Genomic DNA, 22,846 nt, shown 5'->3' on the forward strand with positions numbered 1-22,846 from the left:
ATTGCTTATGTTTTTCTAATTATTGAGTTTTTGGGAAATTTCTTTCTGTGATTTAGATATTAGCTGCTCTAAAGTGGCAAATCTGGTCTATGACATGCATATAATTATGTACATGCTTTCCTTTTTTTTTTTTTTTTTTTGGGTAAATAATTAAATCACATGTTTGTTCTATCCTTTCCCTTCCTGGCGACTTTCTTATTTACAGCTATATTGTTCAATGAAAAAATATAAGGAATTCTTGATTCATGGAGATTGATGAGAGCTTGTAATGCCATACGGGTAGGGCTGGCAATTTCACCCGAAAAAGCGGGGATCCGCCCCGCCCCGCCCCGTTTGGGGAGGGGATTCCCCGATTTGAAAGGGGAAGGGGATTATAAAAATTCCCCGGTGCGGGGAGGGGAAGGGGAAGGGGATGGAGTTGTCCCCGCCCCGCCCCGCCCCGCCCCGCCCCGCTAATCAATGCCATTTTTTTGTAAATTTTAAGTGTTTTTTTTAAGGAAAACTACTAGAAACTCTGTGGATCGGCTACAAGATTCCCCCAAACATAAACTTAGCTTGTCTTTTCCTTTTAATTAGCTTCTGAGAGCATTTTGGGAACTATAATAACCTTTTCACAGATGTTGAAATAATAAAGACAAGCTGAGAGCCTGAGACGCTGAGTGTATGCAATTATCAAAAAATCGTAGTGCCAACAAAATTTTAGGGTTGGATTGCAGGTTTTAATTTTCAACAAGAAAAATTTAGCTACTAGAAATTTGTTTCATGTCAGCACTAGACTGAATTGCAGTTAAAGAAATAAGTCATTTGTTGATTTTGTTCTCTTCTCCATTCTCATTTCTCATGCTCATCTGGGGGTTAACATGCTATACAGAATGAACTAATGAACATTATTTTGCGTGTGTGAGCGCCCACTTATGGACTTTTAAAGTTCATTGTGACTACTGAAATAGTTACTTTTTGCACATTGGCTGTCTGTTAATGAAGGTAATCCTGGTGCTCATTTCCTATTTATCATTCCATAATTTATGCAGAAAATTGCTGAAAGATGAGGTCCTGTTGTTATTTATGTTTGTTGTCTCATCCATGCATTTCTGATTTTGTCCATCTGTTTGTTGATCACATGAATAGAATCATAGCATTCATCACAATATTGTCTGTAATGGACGTAGAAGAAAGAAGCTCTGTTTGCTGGTTTGATTGGGTTCCAAAGAGGGGGCGGGGCGGGGATTTTGTCCCCGAAAGATGCGGGGAGGGGAAGGGGAAGGGGAAGGGGATTAGATATTCCCCGCGGGGAGGGGAGGGGGATTCCCCACCATCCCCGCAGAGGGGAAGGGGAAGGGGAGGGGGAAAATTCCCCGCAGAGGGGAAGGGGAAGGGGACCCCAACATCCGGCCCCGACCCGCCCCGTTGCCACCCCTACATACGGGGACCCTAGGGTGATGCAATTACTCTACTAGGAGTCTAACAAAACTAGAGAATTAAACAATCTAACAATTTAATTCATTTGAAGTGTATATATAATTCTAAAAAGAGTTAAAACAGCTATAAATTTGAACAATCTAGACTGATGAAAAGGAAAGCTCGAATGCTCAAACAAAATTCATCTCTATTCATTAACCAGTTCAAAGACCAAAAACTCTATGCATAAGCTCAAACCTCAAATGATCTACAAACCATTCTGTATGGATCACTTAGCCGATTTTCTCCCGAAATTTCGGCCGAAATTAATTCTGTAAAGAAATAAAAAAAAATAGAGGGGGCTGCCCCATGTAAAAAAAGGGGGGGGGGGAATGGATCATCCTAACCCTTCCTTTTGTGGGGTGAAAAAATGCGCAGATTTGTGGACAAACAGTATCTGTCCATCCCCCCCCCCCCCACAAATGGACACCCTAAGATGATCCAATGGAGCTGATTTTTGGTACACACCCCATCCATGATGGGGCCTTTCAAATGAATGCTTAGGATCATCCAAAAAATGTGGGCCCACCCTTGTTTTCTGCACTCGAGCACAGATAAGCTATCTGCGCTCTAGCGCATGAACTCTTCTCTCTCTCTCTCTCTCTCTCTCTCTCTCTATATATATATATATATATATATATATATATATATATATATATAGGAAGAAGAATACAATGACAAAAATACCCTTAGTCACATGTACACTACTAACAATAGTAAATTTCATACGGAAATAAAATGTTGTATTTTCTTAACCTAATTAAATTTTCAATATTTTTCTTTTTATAATCATATTATTATATAGAAGTTAATATTAAGAATTAATTAAAATACTTAGGCGAATCCATGTTATTTCTGATGTTAGAAAATTTTAAGCCTGCTCTTGTTGCCTTCAGTCAACTCCCAATACAGCACCAATTTGCATCATATTTTCCTCATTAATTCTAGTTCCCTGTTTGGAAGACTGATTTGGGCTATAGTCTTCAACAAATAGTTGTGTGATGTCCTCCAGATGTTTCTTAGATCAGCACCATTAACACAACACTTGGATGAGGAGGAGCCTTTGGATCCACATCCAGCCATTCTTTTCTGATGATTTCTATACCTGTATCCTTTCTAACTTGGATCAGATAACACCATACCATTCAAAGAAAAAAAAAAAGAAGGTAACCCTAACACCATTCCCTGGTTCCTTCTGTAACCTGGTTTCCTCATTGTTAACCTTCTCTTGATCATTCGATATTCTGCCCTCTTTGTTGATTCGGTTTGGTATCTCCATCTCCCCTTCGATTTATGCCATAGGTGTTACAAAATGATTTCAAGCACCAACCCCATGATTATCTAGCCAAGGTTTTTGCCTTTGCTATATCCATAAGCATCCAAGTTTTTGTTATTACCTTTCGGCTAACAGCACAAGGAGCTAACAGAAGATAAATTGTTTATATTGGGCACACGTGGGAAAGACCAAAATTGTTTATATCGCTGCCTACCTATATCATTACTAATTATTATTATTATTTTACTTCTAAAACTTCCCATGTTGATTAAATTTCGAAATACTTTTTTAAGAGTGCTGCTATGAAGAGAAGTACATTTCAGGGGTGTCCTCCTCCCTTTTCAAGGAGGCATTTTTTTAAGGACAAAAGTACTCTTGTTTTGGTAATATATCCTTGCTTTGGTACAGTTGGCAATATTAGGAAGGCTGTTTGTGACAACCTTAACACAAGTGTGTCTTCAGATTGTTTCCCTATTGCAATATCTTTGCCTTTTCAATTCTTTCTGTTGCTGGCTCCCTTGAAATTTTAGTGCACAAAACTCAGAATATGCATCTATGCAACAGGTTAGACACAACAATTTCAGGATCATCAAAACTGGAGAGCAATGAAGGAAGCCGTCTTTTCAAGATCGCCGCCAAGTCCTTTTCCAAGAGGTGGCAGAATGGAGAAATTAGCAACTTCCAGTACCTCATGCACCTCAACACTCTCGCCGGACGTGGATATAGTGATCTCACTCAATATCCTGTATTTCCATGGGTTCTTGCAGACTATGAGAGTGAAACCCTAGATTTGGCAGATCCAAATACATTCCGTAAGCTTGATAAACCAATGGGATGCCAAACAGAAGAGGGAGAAGAAGAATTCATGAAAAGGTTCGTTAAGCTTTTTCACCAACCATATCTTCTTGTGTTTCAATTTATTCTACTTTGCATTTTAATCTCTTGAATTATCTCATCACAGTTGTTTTTCCTATCGGGCTTTGTTGAACTTTCATGCGTTTTCAATCTCAGATATGAAAGTTGGGATGACCCAGATGTTCCCAAATTTCACTATGGTTCACACTATTCTAGTGCTGGGATTGTATTTTTCTATCTTCTACGCCTGCCACCATTCAGTACAGAGAACCTGAAACTACAAGGTGGTCAGTTTGACCATGCTGACCGTCTCTTCAATAGTGTAAGGGACACGTGGTTAAGTGCGGCCGGAAAGGGTAACACATCAGATGTGAAGGAACTAATTCCAGAATTTTTCTACATGCCAGAGTTCCTGGAAAACCGATTCCACCTTGACTTGGGAGAAAAACAATCAGGAGAGAAGGTATTATCATCTGAGGAGTGATAAACTGAAGGGCGCCCCCTTGCAAAAATCAGTTGCAATGGCGCCCTCATTGGTCCAAAGCAAGAAAGTGCATTTATAATGGCACAAAAAAAAAGAGGAAATGATGTTGACAACTATAATCATAAATGCACTTTTCTTATAAAAACCAATAGGATTATAGGAGTGCCCTTGTAACTGGTTTCTTGCAAGGGCGCCCTTCAGTCTATCATTCCTCTTATCATCGATATAAATTTCTGTTCATTTCTATTATGCCACTGTACTCCACTATTGAATATGCTGTCCAAAAGTTGTCACGGTAATTATCATTTTTTTATAATGAACTTTTTTTCCTTCAGGTTGATGATGTTTTGTTGCCCCCTTGGGCCAAAGGCAGTGCCAGAGAATTCATTCAGAAGCATCGAGAAGCATTGGAATCAGACTATGTTTCAGAAAATCTACATCATTGGTTCGACCTCATCTTCGGATATAAACAGAAGGGGAAAGTGAGTACTGGCATTGTAATCTATATGCTGTTTGTGAAAACCTTCACTTTCGAAATTTGGCCATCCCTTGTCTACACCACAGTTTGTGGGCATGTACACAGGGAATTTGCAATGCCTTCTCTTGAAATTGACTTTACCCTTCTTTTCAAAATAAGGCTAGACACCCTTAATCACATTAAGCCAGTGAAGTTTCCTTGGGATTCTCGCAACTCTTATATTTTATTGATGACAAAAATTCTTAGTATCCTTGTAGCACTTTTTTTCTTTTCGAATGGTAGTATCCTTATAGCTCTATTCACCAATCAATTTGTTTTTTCATTTAGAAAGTTATTGGTCACCCTCTTACTCTCTCTATCTCATGTGCTAGCTGGTGGCATTAACTTTGTTTATGGGAATCATTATTTTCTTGAACCCATTCTGCTTAACGTTGGATTATTCTTTAATATTTCACAGGCAGCTGAAGAAGCTGTGAATGTTTTCTACCATTACACATACGAGGGGAATGTGGACATAGATGCTGTTTCAGATCCTGCTATGAAAGCATCAATTTTAGCACAAATTAATCACTTTGGACAGACACCCAAACAGCTATTCCTCAAGCCACATGTGAAGCGACGATCCGACAGGAAACTCCCACCTCATCCACTCCGGCACTGTGACCATCTGGTCCCAAACGAAATTCGCAGAAATTCGTCTTCAATATCTCAAATTATCATGTTCCATGAAAAGATCCTTGTGGCCAGTACAAACACTTTGCTCAAACCCGTAACCTATACTACCTACATTGCATGGGGTTTTCTAGACCGTAGCTTGCGATTTTTGAGTTACGATCAAGATAAATTGCTCTCTACCCACGAGAGTCTTCACGGTGGCAACCAAATTAATTGTGCTGGAGTTAGCCACAATGGTCAGATTCTCGTCACCGGAGGCAATGATGGTGTGGTTTCAGTATTTCGAATTGGTAAGAATGGGGCCCGTGGTCAGGAAAACGTAACTTTAGAGCGGGCCCTCTGCACCCATACGGCCAAGATCACATGTCTCTACGTAAGCCAACCGTACACACTGATTGTTAGTGGATCAGATGATTGCACCGTCATCTTATGGGATCTAACCAGCTTAGTCTTTGTGAAGCAACTTCCCGAGTTTCCTTCGCCAATATCAGCTATTTATGTGAATGACTTAACTGGAGAAATTGTCACGGCGGCAGGTGTTCTTCTTGCAATTTGGAGCATCAATGGTGATTGTCTTTCTGTGATCAATACCTCGCAACTTCCATCGGACTTTATTCTTTCAGTGACGAGCACTTCTTTATCGGATTGGTGGGAGACTAATTGGTATGTGACAGGCCACCAGAGTGGGGCCGTCAAGGTCTGGCACATGGTGCATTGTTCAGACGAGGCAAGTGGGGTGAACAAGATGGGTAACAATAGTGGTGGGGGAGGGTTTTGGTCAAGTGAGAAAGCACCAGAGTATAGATTGGTTCTTTGCAAAGTACTTAAGTCGCATAAGCATCCAGTCACAGCTCTTCATCTTAGTAGTGATCTTAAGCAGTTGTTGAGTGGGGATTCGGGCGGACACTTGGTTTCTTGGACTTTAACAGATGAGAGCTTGAGAGCTTCATTTAGTCATGGATGATGATGGTGAATTTTACATTGGGTGGTGCTAAATTTCTGCATCCTGCTCAGTTGGGCAGTAAAGAATTCTTGGCTTTGGTTCTCCCTGTCAAAGGAAAGTTAAATGACTTCTGAATGTATAGAAAAAGTGGGAATCAACACATTAGGGTTGGCCTAGACATACCTGAAAGATGGATTCTTTTGAAAGTGAAAAGGAAAGTTACCTCCATTAAGCTGATACAGATAGAACCAGATGACCATGGAACTAGTGGGAGAGAGAGAATTGGGGGCTTTCGGCTCGACTCAACACGTACCAGTTTTGGTGTAAATACTTTGTGACTTACACATGTAAAATTATTGTATAGAGTGATTTGCTGGGAGTGCAGTGTCGAGGCAGAAGGATTCAGCTGTGGCGGCAATGGATGGTGGTGATCGGCTGTTGGGTGTGGATTTCTTCTTCTTTTTTCTTGTTAATTATTTTTGCACGGGTGCAATTGAGCACCCTTTGCCCTCTTTTTCTGCAGAGGAATGGGGTTGGGCAACCTTCATTCATCTCTAGTATATGTATAATTTTAGGATTTTGAGAGATTACATTGTCCTCTATGAGGGATTTAGGTTTCATTGTGGATAAACACAGATTTCAGGCTGTTGAACTGAAAGAAAAGGTATATTGAGCTTTGCATGGCATAGATTGTTGAAAGTCACAAAAAAATATATGGTACAAATGAGATTCAAGACTCCGTGGAAAATTAAACTCAAGTATGTGTATTGGGCATCTTGACCTATAAGCAAAATTTAGTAAACTTAGCCTGCAAGCAATTGGAATGCATGGTCTTCATGGAGAAAAATCCTCCATGATTTTAATTGTGGATTTCCACCATATTTAACCTCTATCTAAATTTGATACGAGGTCAAAACCACCTTGGTTCTGATGCCATTGTTGGGTTTTTATCATTACAAAGAATCCATGTGATTGGATTCCATTGATCATTGGATCATGCATCTCCATTATACCATGGTTTTTATGATCCTATATCAGATTAGTTGATTTACTTAACTATAAAATAACACCTTGTGCTAGGCTTTGAGCCTAACAATGGCAAAATTCAGAATATTGTGCCACCAAATAGACCCCAATCGATTCTCAAAGTCCAAAACAAATTGGGGCCTTAATAGATTATCTGTGCCAAAGTAGAGAACAGTAGTGATGAATCAGTCGAAAAGGGGTTTGAAGAAAAGGGTTGATAGTAGGAAGAACATGGAAAGCCTTGAAAGGAATGATAAAATCAGAGTTCCACAATCTTTGTGCCTTCCACTTATACTTTTTTCTTCTTTAAAGTTTTACATGGAAACGTTTTACCCGCTCAAGACCCACAAGTCCCTCAAGTATAAAAGAATCCATTGATCGAAAACCTTTTACCTTTGACTAATTTGTTTTACAGCATAATTCTATAAAAACAAACAATGAAAGGCCCATATTGGACGTAAAAGTTTGTTTTAGGGAGGTTTAATGTCAAAACAAGGGATTTGCTACTTGCTAGGGACCATCACAGAAGGCATTTCGCGGAATGGCTGTTGCATGAGAGTGCAGCCACATATTCTCAGTTTTTGTCTTATTCATTAAATTCATGTGGTGGCTGCACTCTAATGCAACAGCCGTTCCACGAAATGCCTTCTATGATGGTTCCTAGCAAATCCCTCAAAACAACATACCTCTGTACTATATTTATAAACCTCAAAAAAAAAAAAAAAAATCAAAATTTTTTTTTCTTATTTGAAGTTTTTAGTTTCATCCAATTTTCAACAGTTTTTATTATCGCACAACCATATTTTGATAATTGCACTGATAGTTCTCAAAAAGCTCTTACAAACCAATTAAAAAAAGTAAAGGACAAGCTGCATTTGTGCAATTATTAAAGCATGGTTGTGTTGATATCATATCTTTTTTTATTTTTTTTTATTTGACCTTTTGAGTTTCATCTTCTGGTTTCTATTGTATCAATCTACCATTCTGTGAGACTAGGGTAGGTGCAAGGCAGATGAATTCTGTTACGTGCCCACTTGGATGAAATAAATTAGTTTAGATTTTGTTGCTTTTGTAGTTTGCTTTCTTATTTGTCTGAGATTGCTAGGATTCTTTGAGATATGGGTCAAGGTTTCTAGATTGGCTTGAGTAGGAGTTTTAGAAGAGATGGTAAGTGGCTGAGTTTTTCTATTTAACTTGTACGTAGCCTTTCTTGACTGAATGAAGAAAATTATTCCAAAAAGTGTGTTTTGTGCACAAAGGAGGATTGATCCTTCCCTCAAAGTGGATCAAGAGGCTCATCTTCCCTCTAAGAAGATCAAATCCGTTGCGAACCGAATCGGGTTCATAACAATTTCAAAATGGACTCCTCATTCATTAGATAGAGAAAATTGTCAAGATTTTGTGATCCACTGGCAAACCTATTCCAATCCCAACATTCCGGACTCGGATTGTGGGATCACCAGAATAATTCGTATCGATAGATACTTGGTATATCAATATCGATTGGATATAAGAGATCTTTAATTGAAAATACTCATTCAGAACTATACCGTTTTAACGGCCGAACAGTCCAATACATGGAACATACTATAGCCCTAGGTGGCTGCAAACCGTGTTAGAAAAAAGGTATGATAATCTGTAATTTTGGGATCCGAAATATACCACTAATTAGAGTCACACAGAGGATGAACCAATATCAACAGATGCAATAGACCAACAAGAATATATCGGTAAACAAAACAAGGAAAGAGATGACTTATCGAGTTGAGGCACGAAATAAATTGTTGCCCTTAAGGCAAATCTTGCCCCCACTATGATGAATCAACGGTACAGATGGATTTCAGGGCATATACCTTCGGGATACATCAACTCTAGCTCATGCAGCCCGGATGTCTTGCGAACTTGCTTATATGTGCCAAAGAGCCTTGATCAGAAAAAGGACTAGGGAAAAAGAGAGTAGCAATAAATAGAAGAACAAAAAAAGAAGAAGACAGAGAGCCCTTTTCCCAAAGGATACTTTCTTTTCTCTCTGGGAATCCAATTTATACAAAAGAAAAGAAAAATCTATTAGGCGAAACGTCGCACCCTTAAATGCGTAAATGAAGTTTCCTTAACGGCCAATTAACCACATTTATGCTGTATGTAAACAGTAACAAAATAAATAAAAGATCTGCTAAAAGGAAAATAGAAAAAAAATGAAAAGTAAAAGAAAAGAGAACTTGGGCCCACATGCGCGCAGCCGAGTTGTGCCGGGCTGGGTGCGCGTGTGTGGTATGTCCAAAAGCCCACCGAGCCTAATGGGTGGGCCGTGCGCGTAGGACCCCTTTTCTCCTCTTCTCATTCACAAGACAAGAAGAAGTGGATCTCTCTCTCTCTCTCTCTCTATATATATATATATATATATATATATATATATATATATATATATATATACTATAATAAGCTGGATGGAAAAGAAGAGAATTTTTTGATTTTTTTGAAAATTATATGAGAATTACACATCACTTTTTTTGACTTTTTTAACAAATGCACCCATTCAACTCACATATTTTCAATCCTACCCCCTCCTTTATGCTTTTAACAAAGGCACCCATTAAAGCCATATAATTTCAATCTTACCCCCCTCATTTATGGTTTTTTAATAAAAAAATTATAGGGTGATCTTAACCATCCGATTTAAGAGGAATTACAGAAACATCTATAGATTGGAGGGCTAGGATCAGCCTATGGAAATGATTCTGGGTCACAACCTATTTATGTTGTGTTCCATCACATTGACGGTTTGGATCAACCTATGACGTGGTCCGTACAGTTCTTTGTCGGCCCGTGCATTGCACGGGTTTTTTACTAGTATATATATATAGCAGAAGAGAAAAGAAGAGAATTTTTTGAAAATTCTATGAGAATTACACATCACTTTTTTTGACTTTTTTTAACAAATGCACCAATTCAACTCACATATTTTCAATCCTACCCTCTCCTTTATGCTTTTTAACAAAGGCAGCCATTAAAGCCACATAATTTCAATCTTACCCCCCATTCTTTATGGTTTTTTAATAAAAAATCTATAGGGTGATCTTAACCATCCGATTTAAGAGAAAGTATGAAAACCTCTATAGATTGGAGGGCTAGGATCAGCCTATGGAAATGATTTTTGGGGCACAACCTATTTATGTTGTGTTCCATTACATGGACGGTTTGGATCAACCTATGACGTAGTCCTTACAGTTCTTTGTCACCTCCACTCAAACTTACCATGTGGAACTAAAGGTTTTTTCACTTTACTTTAGAGATTTGGAAGGAACTTCAAAATTTGGCTATATAGACCCCTAAAGAACAAACGTACAAAAAATGGTTCACAGAGAGACAAAATCATAAGAAGACAAAAGGGTCAACCATATATAATTCTGAAAAATGGTTCACAAAGAGTGAAAGACAAAAGGGTCATTCATTTATAATTTTGAATTACAAATGACTTTTTTCAAAAAAGAAAAGTCATTAAACCAACCGACCTTTCAATTCATAGATGTGGATCTCGGACCTATGAATGGGATACTCGTGATACTCGTAAAGAAAAATTAAAGTGACTTGAACAAAAAAGAACGTACTGACTAAGACAAATCTTATTTGTCCCATGAAATATTGATTAATATGCTAATCTATGGAAGACTTCTCGACCGAGCGGTGGGGCATTTAGATTAGCCTAGATAGATAATGCCGACACAAATGATTGGTGCACATATTTTTTTATGTCCACCCGCTCATGGTATCCGAACCCCACAACAACTCCATGCAACGATGACCAAAGCCCTTCACCACTGCTGCTTCCATTCCATGCCAACCTTGAACCACTCCACCTTCCAAACATCTCAAAAAAACCCAACTCTCCAAATCTCCAAACTCCCACAAAAACCCACCACCAACATCTCCTCTCTCAAACAGATATGCAACCAAAAAAGTCTCAAACAAGCTTTCTCCTTATTTACCAACCTTTTCACAAACCAAAACACCCCTCATTTTCACTTGGAAGAAGCCTATTCATCTCTCCTAGACCTTTGTGCTACTCAAAAAGCACTACCCCAAGGTCACCAAATTCATGCCCGTATTCTCACATCCAATGTAGCTATTGATCATGTGTTTTTGAGTACCAAACTTGTGTTCATGTATGGGAAGTGTGGGTCTGTTTGTGATGCACACCAAGTGTTTGATGAAATGCCTCATAGAACTGTTTTTGCTTGGAATGCGCTTATTGGGGCTTATGCTTTGAATGGGAATCCTTCCCAAGCCCTTGAATTGTATAGAGAAATGCGGGTTTCTGGAATTCCCGTCGATGCTTGCACTTTCCCTTTGGTACTAAAGGTGTGTGGCAGGCTGAAACAACTTGATTATGGGATTGAGATTCATAGTCTAGCGATTAAATGTGGGTTTGATTCCATTGTATTCGTTGTCAATTCACTCCTGGCTATGTATTCAAAGTGCAAAGATTTCAAACAGGCAATGCAGTTATTTGACAGGATGCCTGAGGGAAAGGATGTTGTTTCATGGAATTCAATCATATCGGCGCATTTGCATAATGGGTATTCTTTAGAGGCCTTGAAACTTTTTGGAGAAATGCAGAAAGATGGAATTGCCATGAATTCTTACACTGTTGTGGGTGTTCTTCAAGCTTGCACAGAGCTTTCATTTGTAAAATTAGGCATGGAGATCCATGCTGCTCTTTTGAAATCTTGTGATGACCTTGATGTTTTTGAGGCTAATGCTTTGGTTGTTATGTACTCGAGATCGGGGCGAATGAGGAATGCAGTTAAAGTGTTTGAGGAGATTGATAATAGAGATTATGTCTCGTGGAATTCAATGCTTTCTGGTTATGTACAAAATGGTTTTTACGGCGAAGCACTTGGTTTGTTCTATGAAATGCAAGATGTAGGTCTCAACCCTGACCAGGTTTCAGTTTTAAGCATTATTTCTGCGTCAGGTCGGTTAGGAAACCTGTTGAATGGAATGGAGATTCACGCTTACGCAATAAAAAATGGATTTGATTCTGACTTGCAGGTTGGAAATACTCTTATAGACATGTATGTAAAGTGTTGTAGTGTAAATTATGCAGATTGTGTCTTCCATAGAATGCCCAATAAAGATTTCATATCGTGGACAACAATCATAGCTGGTTACGCGCAAAATCATTGTTATTCAGAGGCCTTGGATTTGTTTAGGGAAGTACAGATGGAGGGGATGAAAGTGGATTCCATGATGATTGGAAGTCTCCTACTTGCTTGCAGTGGAATGAAATACATTTCCTATGTAAAGCAAATTCACAGTTATATTATTAGACATGGGTTGTTTGATCTTGTGTTAGAAAATTCTGTTGTAGATATCTATGGAGAATGTGGGAATACTGAGTATGGCTTTCGATTATTTGAAAGAATAGGTAATAAAGATGTTGTGTCTTGGACAAGCATGATATCCTCTTATGTTCATAATGGGCTTGCAAATGAAGCCCTTGATTTGTTCTGTGATATGATAGAGGCTGGTATTGAATCTGATACAGTAACCCTAGTGAGCGTCTTTTCGGCTATTGCCTCTTTATCTGCCATGAGGAAAGGAAAACAAGTTCATGGATTCCTAATTAGGAAGGGTTTTGCCATGGATGGCTCTCTTGGTAGTTCACTTGTAGATATGTATGCAAGGTGTGGAAATGTAGATAACTCAAGTAAAGTATTTGATACAATTAAATGTAGTGATTTGGTTTTATGGACTAGTATGATCAATGCTAGTGGAATGCATGGTCGTGGCAAGGAAGCCATTGATTTGTTTAGTAGAATGCAAAAAAGTGATTTGATACCGGACCATGTTGCCTTCCTTGCATTGCTCTATGCTTGCAGTCATTCAGGGTTGATCGATGAAGGGAAAAGGTATTTGGAAATTATGAGGAAAGATTACCATTTGGAGCCATGGCCGGAGCACTATGCGTGTGTGGTTGATCTCTTTGGCCGTTCGGGTCATTTGAACGAAGCATATGAGTTCATAAAAAGAATGCCAATTGAACCAACGGCTGCAGTGTGGTGTGCACTCCTTGGGGCTTGTCGGGTGCACTCCGATAACACGCTTGGAGAAGTTGCAGCACAAAAGCTTATTGAATTGGATCCTGAAAATCCTGGAAATTATGTGCTTGTATCAAATGTTTTTGCTAGTGCAAAAAGATGGAAAGATGTGGAGGAGGTGAGAATGAGGATGAAGGAAAGGGGGCTGAGGAAAAATCCCGCGTGTAGTTGGATTGAGGTGGGGAATAAGGTGCACTCATTCATAGCAAGGGACTTGTCTCATCCACAGACAATAGAGATTTATTCCAAATTGGCTCAGATTACGGAGAGATTAGAGAGAGAGGGAGCTTATGTTGCTGATACAAAGTTTGTTTTGCATGATGTGAGAGAAGAGGAAAAGTTAAAGATGCTATATGGGCATAGTGAGAGGCTTGCCATTGCGTTTGGGCTGATTGGAAGCTCCAAGGGAACACCCATTCGGATCACCAAGAACCTTCGGGTGTGTGGTGATTGTCATCGATTTACCAAGCTTGTTTCGAAGATTTTTGCACGAGTAATTGTTGTGAGGGATACCAATAGATTCCATCATTTTGAGGGTGGGTTCTGTTCATGTGGAGATTTCTGGTGAATTATGAAGAACTTGTTTGAAGTTTTTGACCAAGGAGAGAATGCATTTGAAGTATAAAATTATAATATAATAGGACATGGGTACTGCACAGATATAGCATGTGGTGAAGTATTTTTTGAATCAGAGTTGAAAAAGAAGATACAAGATTATCTACCCATCAGCGCTACTGCATTTCAACATGGATTTAGATCATGTCCCCAATGTACCATACTCTGAGGTCTTGAAGAAGTTGTGTGTGTGTGGGGGGGGGGGGGGGGGGAGGGTTATGTACTATTGAAAGGAATTGGAGAAGGAATTTGGCATTTTGAATGGAATTTAGGTGTGAATACAACATATATAAAAGGCAGGAAAATGCTGCAATGGTAATTCAAATAAAGATTGTGCCTAATTTAGGATGATATGTCAATCAGTTTGAATAAACTGACATGTGGGTTGTATTGGGTAAGCTATGGTCAAAACCAACAAAAAGCTTATTAAGAAATTCATGGAGTAATCAGCTGATAAAACAATCTGAATGCTCTTAGAAGTATTGGGTTCCATCAGTGTTTCAAAAAGAAGATGCAGATCAAAACACGGTCAAAGAAATTCCCAGTCGACTTGACGCGATTGAGCATTCAGAGTCAAAGGAGTTTTTATTGACTCCACGATGATCCAGGGGAGCTTTAAAGCTATGGTTCCATCATGAGATCACACTAGTGCCATGATTTGCAAAGCTCGTCATTCGTTTTATTTAGCGGGATCTGCAAGGAACGCACTGGATTATACCTCTCTGAACTACAACTTTCTGGACCCACATATGCCATGTCCACATGATTGTAACCAGATCCATTGATCTGGCCCCAATGACGTTTAGCCCATTTTGATTGCCTTGTGATCCATCAAAATCTTTGTTTAGAGTTCTAGCAAGGAAATCCAAACTGTTGAATTTTGTGAGTCTCAATCTTATGGATGGGATGTCTTTTCTGCACAGGACTAGAACCATGATATGGTTTGCCTCATTATGGTCTACAAGATCAACAGTCTCATTACACATGTAATGATTGATCATAAGAAGATCAACATGTAAGACCTTATGTGGGCAATCAATAATCTTAGATCAGCTGTCTAGATTGACGACTGAGATTAAGTATGAAATTAAATATGAGGGGTAGGTCTCTGCTGCCATCTAACTCATCAGAGAAGATATAATAAGGAGATCTTAGTCATCAGAGATAGGTCATCGAGAGAGGCAGTAGAAGATGCAGCCCAAATTGACCCATCAAAAGAAGTTTCTAATTTTCTTTGTATTATAGATTTATAGCATGGTTAGATTATATTGTTTTCTATAGATCTATAATATAGTGTCCCTTATATCTATTACATGTGACCATGTCATTCTAGATCTCTATGTTTTGTGTGAGATTTGAATGATTGCTCCTGGTTTTACACAACAGTCCCGATCACAAATACATGTCCTCTTGCAAGACTCAAACATTGATCATCAGGATTGATCACAAATACTAAACTGCAGTAGTCTTTGAAATTTCATGAGGATCCTCAGCAACAGCACAGGTGGTGACAGTGATGGGCATGGTAGTACAGTACAGTGTGGGTGCCCGAATGACTTGGCTACTCTCCAAGGTATTAATAAATAGGATTTCACAAAAGAATAAAAATCATAGTTGTGAGGCTTAACCGACAAAGAAAACGGGATCCCACTAGTATGCACTTGTCTTAAAAATGGACTACATTCAATGGGTAAAAGTAATTCTTTAGTTTTAACAGGGAATTGATGTTGATATAAAGGGGTGGACTAAGAGGAAACAAGAATATAGGGAGGGAGGGAGGGAGGGAGGAAAATCATCTAAGACCTTGGGATACAATCCAAGGCTCCATTAGGATCCAACTGTTTGCACCCAAATCCTGTCCATTAACATTCGGATCCTTTGGATCAATCAGACTCTCTGGGTCAATTGGCACCCCTAAATATATAAAACAACACAAAACAATTATTCACAGCAATCCATAATCTGAGATTTTATACAGTGTATGCACGTGAAGTCCAGTATTTTCATAATGTTTTGTGGGGCCGACTTCATAGTCGATGATCCAAACCGTTAATTTGTTCTTCCGCAATTTAAATAGGTTTTAACCCAAAATCATCTCCATAGGATTATCCTAACCGTCCGTTCTATGGATGTTTCTATAACGTGCAGTCCCTCTACAGACCGGAGGGTTAGGATCATCCTACGGAGATGAACGATTTGGATCATCCTATGAAGTGGGCCCATTACTTTTTGAAGAATACTGGACTTCACGGGCACACACACCAAAAAACAAAATTCTGACATAATCTTTAGCCAAAAATATAAAAAGGGCGCTGATATCCCCCCACCCCCTCGCCATGACGGCTGGCTAACGTTTTCCCACCATTTGACCGGTCTCTCTCTCTCTCTCTCTCCACACACACACACAACACGAACAGTTGGTGGGCCCAACAGAAACGGTTGGTGGATTGGTGGGCCCATCTTTGAACAACGTAGGCCCTGCCTATACCACACCATAGGATAATCCAAACCGTCCATTTGATGGGCCATATACGTAAATAGGTTGCGTCCCAAAATATTATTTCCATAGGCTGATCCTAGCCCTCCTATCTAAATAGAAACTACATCTTATGCAACCTCTATAGATTGTAGGGTTGTGATCATCCTACGGAAATGATTTTTGGGGCACAACCTATTTATATTGTGGCCCATCAAATGGACGGCTTGGATCATCTTATGGTCTGGACAGTACACTTCATTTTCAAAAACATGGGTGGCGCCTAAATTGGTACGAACCACACCATAGGATGATCCAAACCATGGACGGCCTGGATCATCCTATGTTGTGGACAATATGCTTCAATTTGAAAAATATCGGTGGGGCCTACGATTGGGCCTTAATGTTAGTGTACGACCAACTCCATAGGATTATCTAAACCATGGACGGCTCGGATCATCCTATGTTGTGGACGAGCCTTAATGTTACTGTACGATCACAGGATGATCCAAACCATTCATTTGATGGGCCAACCCTTTTGGGGGCACAACCCATTTACGTTATGGCCCATCAAATGGACGGCTCGGATCATCCTATGGTCTGGACGGTACACTTCATTTTCAAAAATATGGGTGGAGCCTAAATTGGTACGAACCACACCATAGGATGATCCAAACCATGGACGGCTTGGATCATCCTATGTTGTGGACGGTACGCTTCAATTTGAAAAAATATCGGTGGGGCCTACGATTGGGCCTTAATGTTACTGTACGACCAACTCCATAGGATTATCCAAACCATGGACGGGCCTTAATGTTACTTTACGACCAACTCCATAGAATGATCCAAACCATTCATTTGATGGGCCACAATGTAAATAGGTTGTGCCCCAAAAATCATTTCCATAGGATGATCACAACCCTACAATCTATAGAGGTTGCATAAGATGTAGTTTCTATTTAGTTCGGAGAGCTAGGATCAACCTATGGAAATGATAATTTGGGATGCAACCTATTTACGTTTATGGCCCATCAAATGGACGGTTTGGATTATCCTATGGTGTGGTATGGGCGGGGCCTCGTTGTTCAAAGATGGGCCCACCAAACCACCAACGGTTTCTGTTGGGCCCACCAACTGTTCTGTTCTGTGTGTGTAGACCTGGCAAACGCGACCCGTGCCCGCGGGTTGACCCAACCCACCCGCAAATTTGCGGGCACGGGTCGGGGTTTTAGTGACCTGCCAAAACTGATCCGCGGGTGACCCAACCCGCAAAACACGGGTTGGGTCGGGTCAACCCTCGGGCACCAGTGATTTTTGGGATTTTTTTTTATATTTTTTATTTTAAAATAGAAAGTGAGATCAAGGGCTAAGAGCATCTCACTTTTTGAGCTGAAATAGTACACTTGTGTTTGGAAATCAGCCCTTCTAATAGCATCTCACTTTTTGAGGACTCCCAACTTCCAGCAACTCATGAACATTACTAATTTACTATGCATGAATACACTCCCTAATGTTCAAAATGGATGATTGGAACGTACAACCCACACCATAGGATGATCCAAACTGTGCATTGAATGGGCCATAATGTAAATAGGTTGTGCCCCAAAAATCATTAGCATAGGATGATTCTAACCCTCCAATCTAAAGAGTGACTGACAATATGGAAAATTCTATAGATCGAAGGGTTGAGATCGTCCTATGGCAATGATTTTTGGGGCACGATCTATTTACGTTGTGGCCCATCAAATGGACGGTTTGGATCATCCTATGGTGTAGGTTGTACGGACCATTTTGAAAATTAGGGGGTGAATTCATACATAGAAGGGGGTGAATTCATACATAGAAAGGGGTGAATTTATTACCGTCCAATAAAAACTCTGTTTTGGAAAAACATGCAGGTAACCCGCGGGTCGACCCGACCCACCCGCACTGGTTGCTGACCCGTAGGAATGCGGGTCATTTTGACCCGCAACCCGCGTGACCCGCACCAGCATGACCCGCGGGTCAACCCGACCCGACCCGACCCACCCGTTTGCCAGGTCTACGTGTGTGTGTGGAGAGAGAGACCGGTCAAATGGTGGGAAAGTGACATATACGTCAGATCCTAACGTTCAACGTTAGGAAGCCGTCAGGGGGGGGGGAATAGCCAAACGGGGGGGGGGGGGGGGGGAATATCAGCGCCCTATAAAAATCACATATTGACTTCAAATCCAAGATGAGACCCAAATCACATGAATATGGACCCCAAACTAAGATTTTGAGTCATTTGACCATGCTTTGCTTTTCCCCAAATTATTAATTCGCTTCACAGTCAGCATTTGGATAAGCACCCACCCACTTATCTTTTATTTCTTTCATGAAAATTAATTATTATTATATATTTTAAGATTTACATTGAAATATTACTCACCAGAAGAGGAAAACTTCAACTTTAAGATCTGGGTTTCATCCCTTTCATAAATTGCCACCATACCCACCTTCTCTTTTTTCTTCTGTTTGATACTTTTACATATTCACCACCACTGATAAGTTTTTTTTTTTAGAGAGAGAGAGAAAAATGTTAGCAGTTTTTGACAAATCAGTGGCCAAATGCCCAGAAGGGCTTCAAAGCCCTCACTCTAGATTGGATTCTGGTGAAGGAAATAGATCTTTGATTGATCATTTTTGCTCTGTAAATGAAGGATCTGTCACCATGAACCTTGGTAGTGCTGGTTCAATGGCATATACCACTGAAAAACAAAACCCTCTTCTTCCTAGGTAAAATCATCTGGATCAAAATATGTTAAAAATTTCTCTTCAGATTGTGTTCTTTGTACATGTAAGTGTTATCAACATGTGATTTCGATATTATTTTGCTTCAATTGTAAAATAAATAATTTTTCGCTTGGATGATCAAGGCTATAGATCTCCTAGGTCAGTGTTCTTTTTGAGCTAATCTATCTATATTTATTGGGAAAGATCAAAGTGCTTCCATGGGAAAGACCCAAGTCCTAGATTCCATTTTCTTCTGCCTCTTTTCTTCAATTCTTTCAGAGGAAATAACTGAAATACAAGAGGATGATCAATCTTTCTCACATTTTTCTTTAATTTCTTCCCATATTATTTGTTGACTTGGTTTTAATTATTGATTCAGAATGATCCAGGTTCATCTAATCCAAAATCCCCAATTTCAGTTTGCCCTTTTACTTTTTCAATCTCTTTCCTAATGATTGGTTTTCAGTTTTCAGATTCAGGGCAAATTATCCAAATCATGAGGTCTCAAATTGTTATTTTTCTTGTTACTTTTTAATTTTGTTATCAGTATTAGTTGATTTTTTGTTTTCAATCAAGGAAAACATTCAGATCTGGAATATACCCTTCTCTTCTTCTCTTCTAATTTCCTTGGCTAACAAATATTAATCCAACATTTCATATTCTTCTTTTTTTTGTCTTCTCTGATTAGCCCAAGAAAATTTATTTCTTTGTCATTCACAGTTGTTAGGGAATGATGAATGATTTTCCAAGGCAAAAACACCTGAGGGATGTGTTTCCTATGTTCCTATGCTTGTTCTCTTTCTTTTCTTCCTCTTCATTTTCCCCTTTTATGCAACTGTGTAACCATTCTTCTTAAACAGGACCCCAAATTTGACTTTTTCTTTGTTTTCTTCAGTTTCTATCCCAATAATTTATAATTTCTCTCCCCTTCCTTTTCAATTATGGAGAATGATCTACTATCATGTTTATTCAATGTAAAAACCCAACTATTAAATATCTTAAAAAAATGAATACTAAATTAAAATCTTGGTCTTTTAATTACTACTCAAAAATAATTTATGCAATTTTGTTATCTTTTACAGTGTGGTTGATTGTGATTTTAACAATTACCATGTTCTATCATTTTTTGCAGAGTATTTGCCGTAGTGCACGATATATTTTGCGTATTTCAAGGGCATATTGAGAACATTACTCTCCTGAAACAACAGTATGGATTGAGCAAGGCTGCAGATGAAGTCATCATCATAATAGAAGCTTACAGAACTTTGCGAGATAGAGGGCCTTACCCTGCAGACCAGGTCGTGAGAGATCTCAATGGAAAATTCGCATTTATTCTGTTTGATAGCTCATCGAAAGCCACCTTCATTGCTGCTGTGAGTAAATCCTTAAATTAGTGCTTTTTATCTTATGATGAGTTATGTTTTTTATCTTATGTATTTAGCATTGGAATCTTTATTTAGTTGGGAGCAAAATTTTTTTTTTTTTTTTTGTTATCGTAACCATAGTTTCAAAACTCCCGCATCATCGTTGACTCCCCCGAGTCGACTCTCTTTTGCCCTGTTCACGTTCTTGTCCGAGTCCATACTTTGACTCTCCCGATTTATGACCGTGTCAACTGAGTACCTGAACTTGTCGTGCCAAGCGAACTAGGATTTGCTTTGGCCGTGTTTTGACCCGCATTCGCGTTTTGAAACACTGTCATGACCATCAATTATGAAAAAACAGAGGTAAGAAAATATTATTATCATGCCTTATGAGGTTTATTTTTGAGCTAGGAGATCTTGGGAGACATTTATAATTAGGATGCTTTCTTCCTAATGATCTTTGTAATCTTTGTGCCCTTGAATTTTTTAAAATTTGCATTGGGCGAATTGTTGATCTTATATCTGAAATATTTTGTCATGCTTTAGTCCCTTGAATGTTTCCATATGTTATTACTTATTACTCAGTTACATTTAACTTGCAACCTTCCAATTGTTGAAAAAAATGAGAGAGAGAGAGAGAGAGAGAGAGAGAGAGAGAGAGAGAGAGAGAGAGAGAGAGAGAGAGAGAGATGAAACTAAGATGATTATGTATTTGGCACTGACCTAGGAGATCTTTGGAAGCTTATATAACTAAGATGCTTTCTTCTTACTGATATTTCTACCCTGACTTGTGTGAATTGTTAAACTGATATCTGAAGTTCTTCATCGTGTTTCAATACCAGGAATGTCCAAGTCATATGTCTTTCCTTATTATTCACCTACATTTAAACTACAAACATCCAATAGATGGAGAAAATGGGAGAGGGTTGTTGATGAATTTTGTTACTGATCTCATTTATTTGGCATTGGAATCTTTGTTTATTCCCTTTTTAGATGAAAATACTCTTCTTTCTTTATTACTATCACGATCATCAATTAGGAAAAAACGAAAGAAGAATGTAATACTAACATTCCCTTTAAGGTTTTATTTTGAGCTAGGAGATCTTGGGAAGCATGTATAATTAGGATGCCTTCTTGCTAATGATCTTTGTTCCCTGAATTTTTCTAAATCTGACTTCTGTGGATTGCTAAACTGATATTCATTATGTTTCAACCGCTTGAATGTTCAATTCATATGTTCTTACTTACTAGTGGCTTATGGCTTGTGGCTTTGTGCTATTCCCAATCAATCAATCTCTAAAACTTTTCATATCTTTTATCTTCAACTTAGGATGCTGATGGGAGTGTTCCCTTCTTTTGGGGAACCAATTTTGAAGGCGATCTTGTTCTCTCAGACGATTCAGAGATCATTAAGAAGGGATGTGGGAAATCATTTGCACCATTTCCAAAAGGTATTCTACTAAATGATTCGAACTCTAGCATGCTGATTCCAATAAACAAGTTTCGAAATGAAACTTCTCTAAAAGCTTTATCTCATTTTTTTGTTCTTGTGTTTCTAAGGCTGCTTCTTCACAACCTCTGGTGGGTTACAAAGTTTTGAGCATCCTCTGAAAGAATTGAAGCCAATGCCGAGGGTCGATAGTGAAGGGCAGGTTTGTGGTGCAAATTATAAGGTTGATACTGAATCTAAGAAGGATTCAGGCATACCTAGAGTTGGGAGTGCTGCAAATTGGTCTTCTCATTACTAAACCTGTTACCGCGGCCCAGAAAGGTTTCATTATTCCTTGGCCTTGCTTTGTTATTTCTGTCCCTTTTTTCCTTATGAATCATCTCTTGTTCCTGTCTAGGTGATTCCTGCTTTTTTGTTACTGAAGATTCTATGATATTATGTGTTTAAATTAAGACTTGTATTAAATTAAGACTTCTTATTAAGAATTTATATGCTATTATATACTGGTTTTCCACGACTCTGGGCATCCCCTAGACCCTGTTTGGATTACAGAAAAAGCTTTTTTTTTTGCTATTTCTAAAGTTTTTTCCGTCCACAATTTAGAGGGAAATGATATGGTTATGACTAATGTAGAGGAATATCATTATAAATTGGAGCTCTTTGGCTCTTTTTAATGTGTAATCATGAAATTCTGGAGAAGTTTTTCTTTGCCATAACTACACGAAACTGGTCGGACCAAAAACTTTAGCTTATAAAAAAAACTGGTTTTAGCACATAAAATCCAGCCTTTTAGCTTGTGAAAATCAATATCCAAGCAGGCAATTAAGTTTGATTGCTAGGCCCTGTTCGTTTGAGATTATGATAACCGATGGTGAGCGACTCAAACTTAAT

The 22,846-nt window shown here is 38.9% G+C and overlaps 3 protein-coding genes across 3 annotated transcripts in view; all 3 read left to right on the forward strand.

Moving 5' to 3' along the window:
• The window catches only part of LOC143885233 (protein SPIRRIG-like), a 38,674-nt gene extending 31,819 nt beyond the window's left edge, over nucleotides 1–6,855 (forward strand). Inside the window, exons 16-19 of the mRNA XM_077389308.1 lie at nucleotides 3,299–3,607; nucleotides 3,746–4,052; nucleotides 4,409–4,555; nucleotides 5,009–6,855. Coding sequence (XP_077245423.1) covers nucleotides 3,299–3,607; nucleotides 3,746–4,052; nucleotides 4,409–4,555; nucleotides 5,009–6,190 — 1,945 coding nt within the window. The 3' untranslated portion in view covers nucleotides 6,191–6,855. The remainder of the gene's footprint in view (nucleotides 1–3,298; nucleotides 3,608–3,745; nucleotides 4,053–4,408; nucleotides 4,556–5,008) is intronic.
• Nucleotides 6,856–10,916: 4,061 nt separating this feature from the next.
• Nucleotides 10,917–14,112, forward strand: OTP86 (Tetratricopeptide repeat (TPR)-like superfamily protein). Its single transcript, XM_077386914.1, has one exon. It carries the CDS (start codon nucleotides 10,922–10,924, stop codon nucleotides 13,862–13,864), a length of 2,943 nt encoding a protein of 980 aa, XP_077243029.1. The 5' UTR covers nucleotides 10,917–10,921; the 3' UTR covers nucleotides 13,865–14,112.
• Nucleotides 14,113–18,787: 4,675 nt separating this feature from the next.
• Nucleotides 18,788–22,472, forward strand: LOC143885234 (stem-specific protein TSJT1-like). The gene is made up of 4 exons (XM_077389309.1): nucleotides 18,788–19,144; nucleotides 20,274–20,514; nucleotides 21,836–21,956; nucleotides 22,066–22,472. The coding sequence occupies exons 1-4, from the start codon at nucleotides 18,945–18,947 to the stop codon at nucleotides 22,251–22,253; spliced, it is 750 nt and encodes a 249-aa protein (XP_077245424.1). The 5' UTR covers nucleotides 18,788–18,944; the 3' UTR covers nucleotides 22,254–22,472.
• Nucleotides 22,473–22,846: the final 374 nt, after the last annotated feature.

Source organism: Tasmannia lanceolata, unplaced genomic scaffold (genome assembly GCF_043159265.1).
Source record: "Tasmannia lanceolata isolate RefF3 unplaced genomic scaffold, GAP_Taslan_0.1 ptg000008l, whole genome shotgun sequence".
In the NCBI taxonomy this organism is placed as follows: domain Eukaryota; kingdom Viridiplantae; phylum Streptophyta; class Magnoliopsida; order Canellales; family Winteraceae; genus Tasmannia; species Tasmannia lanceolata.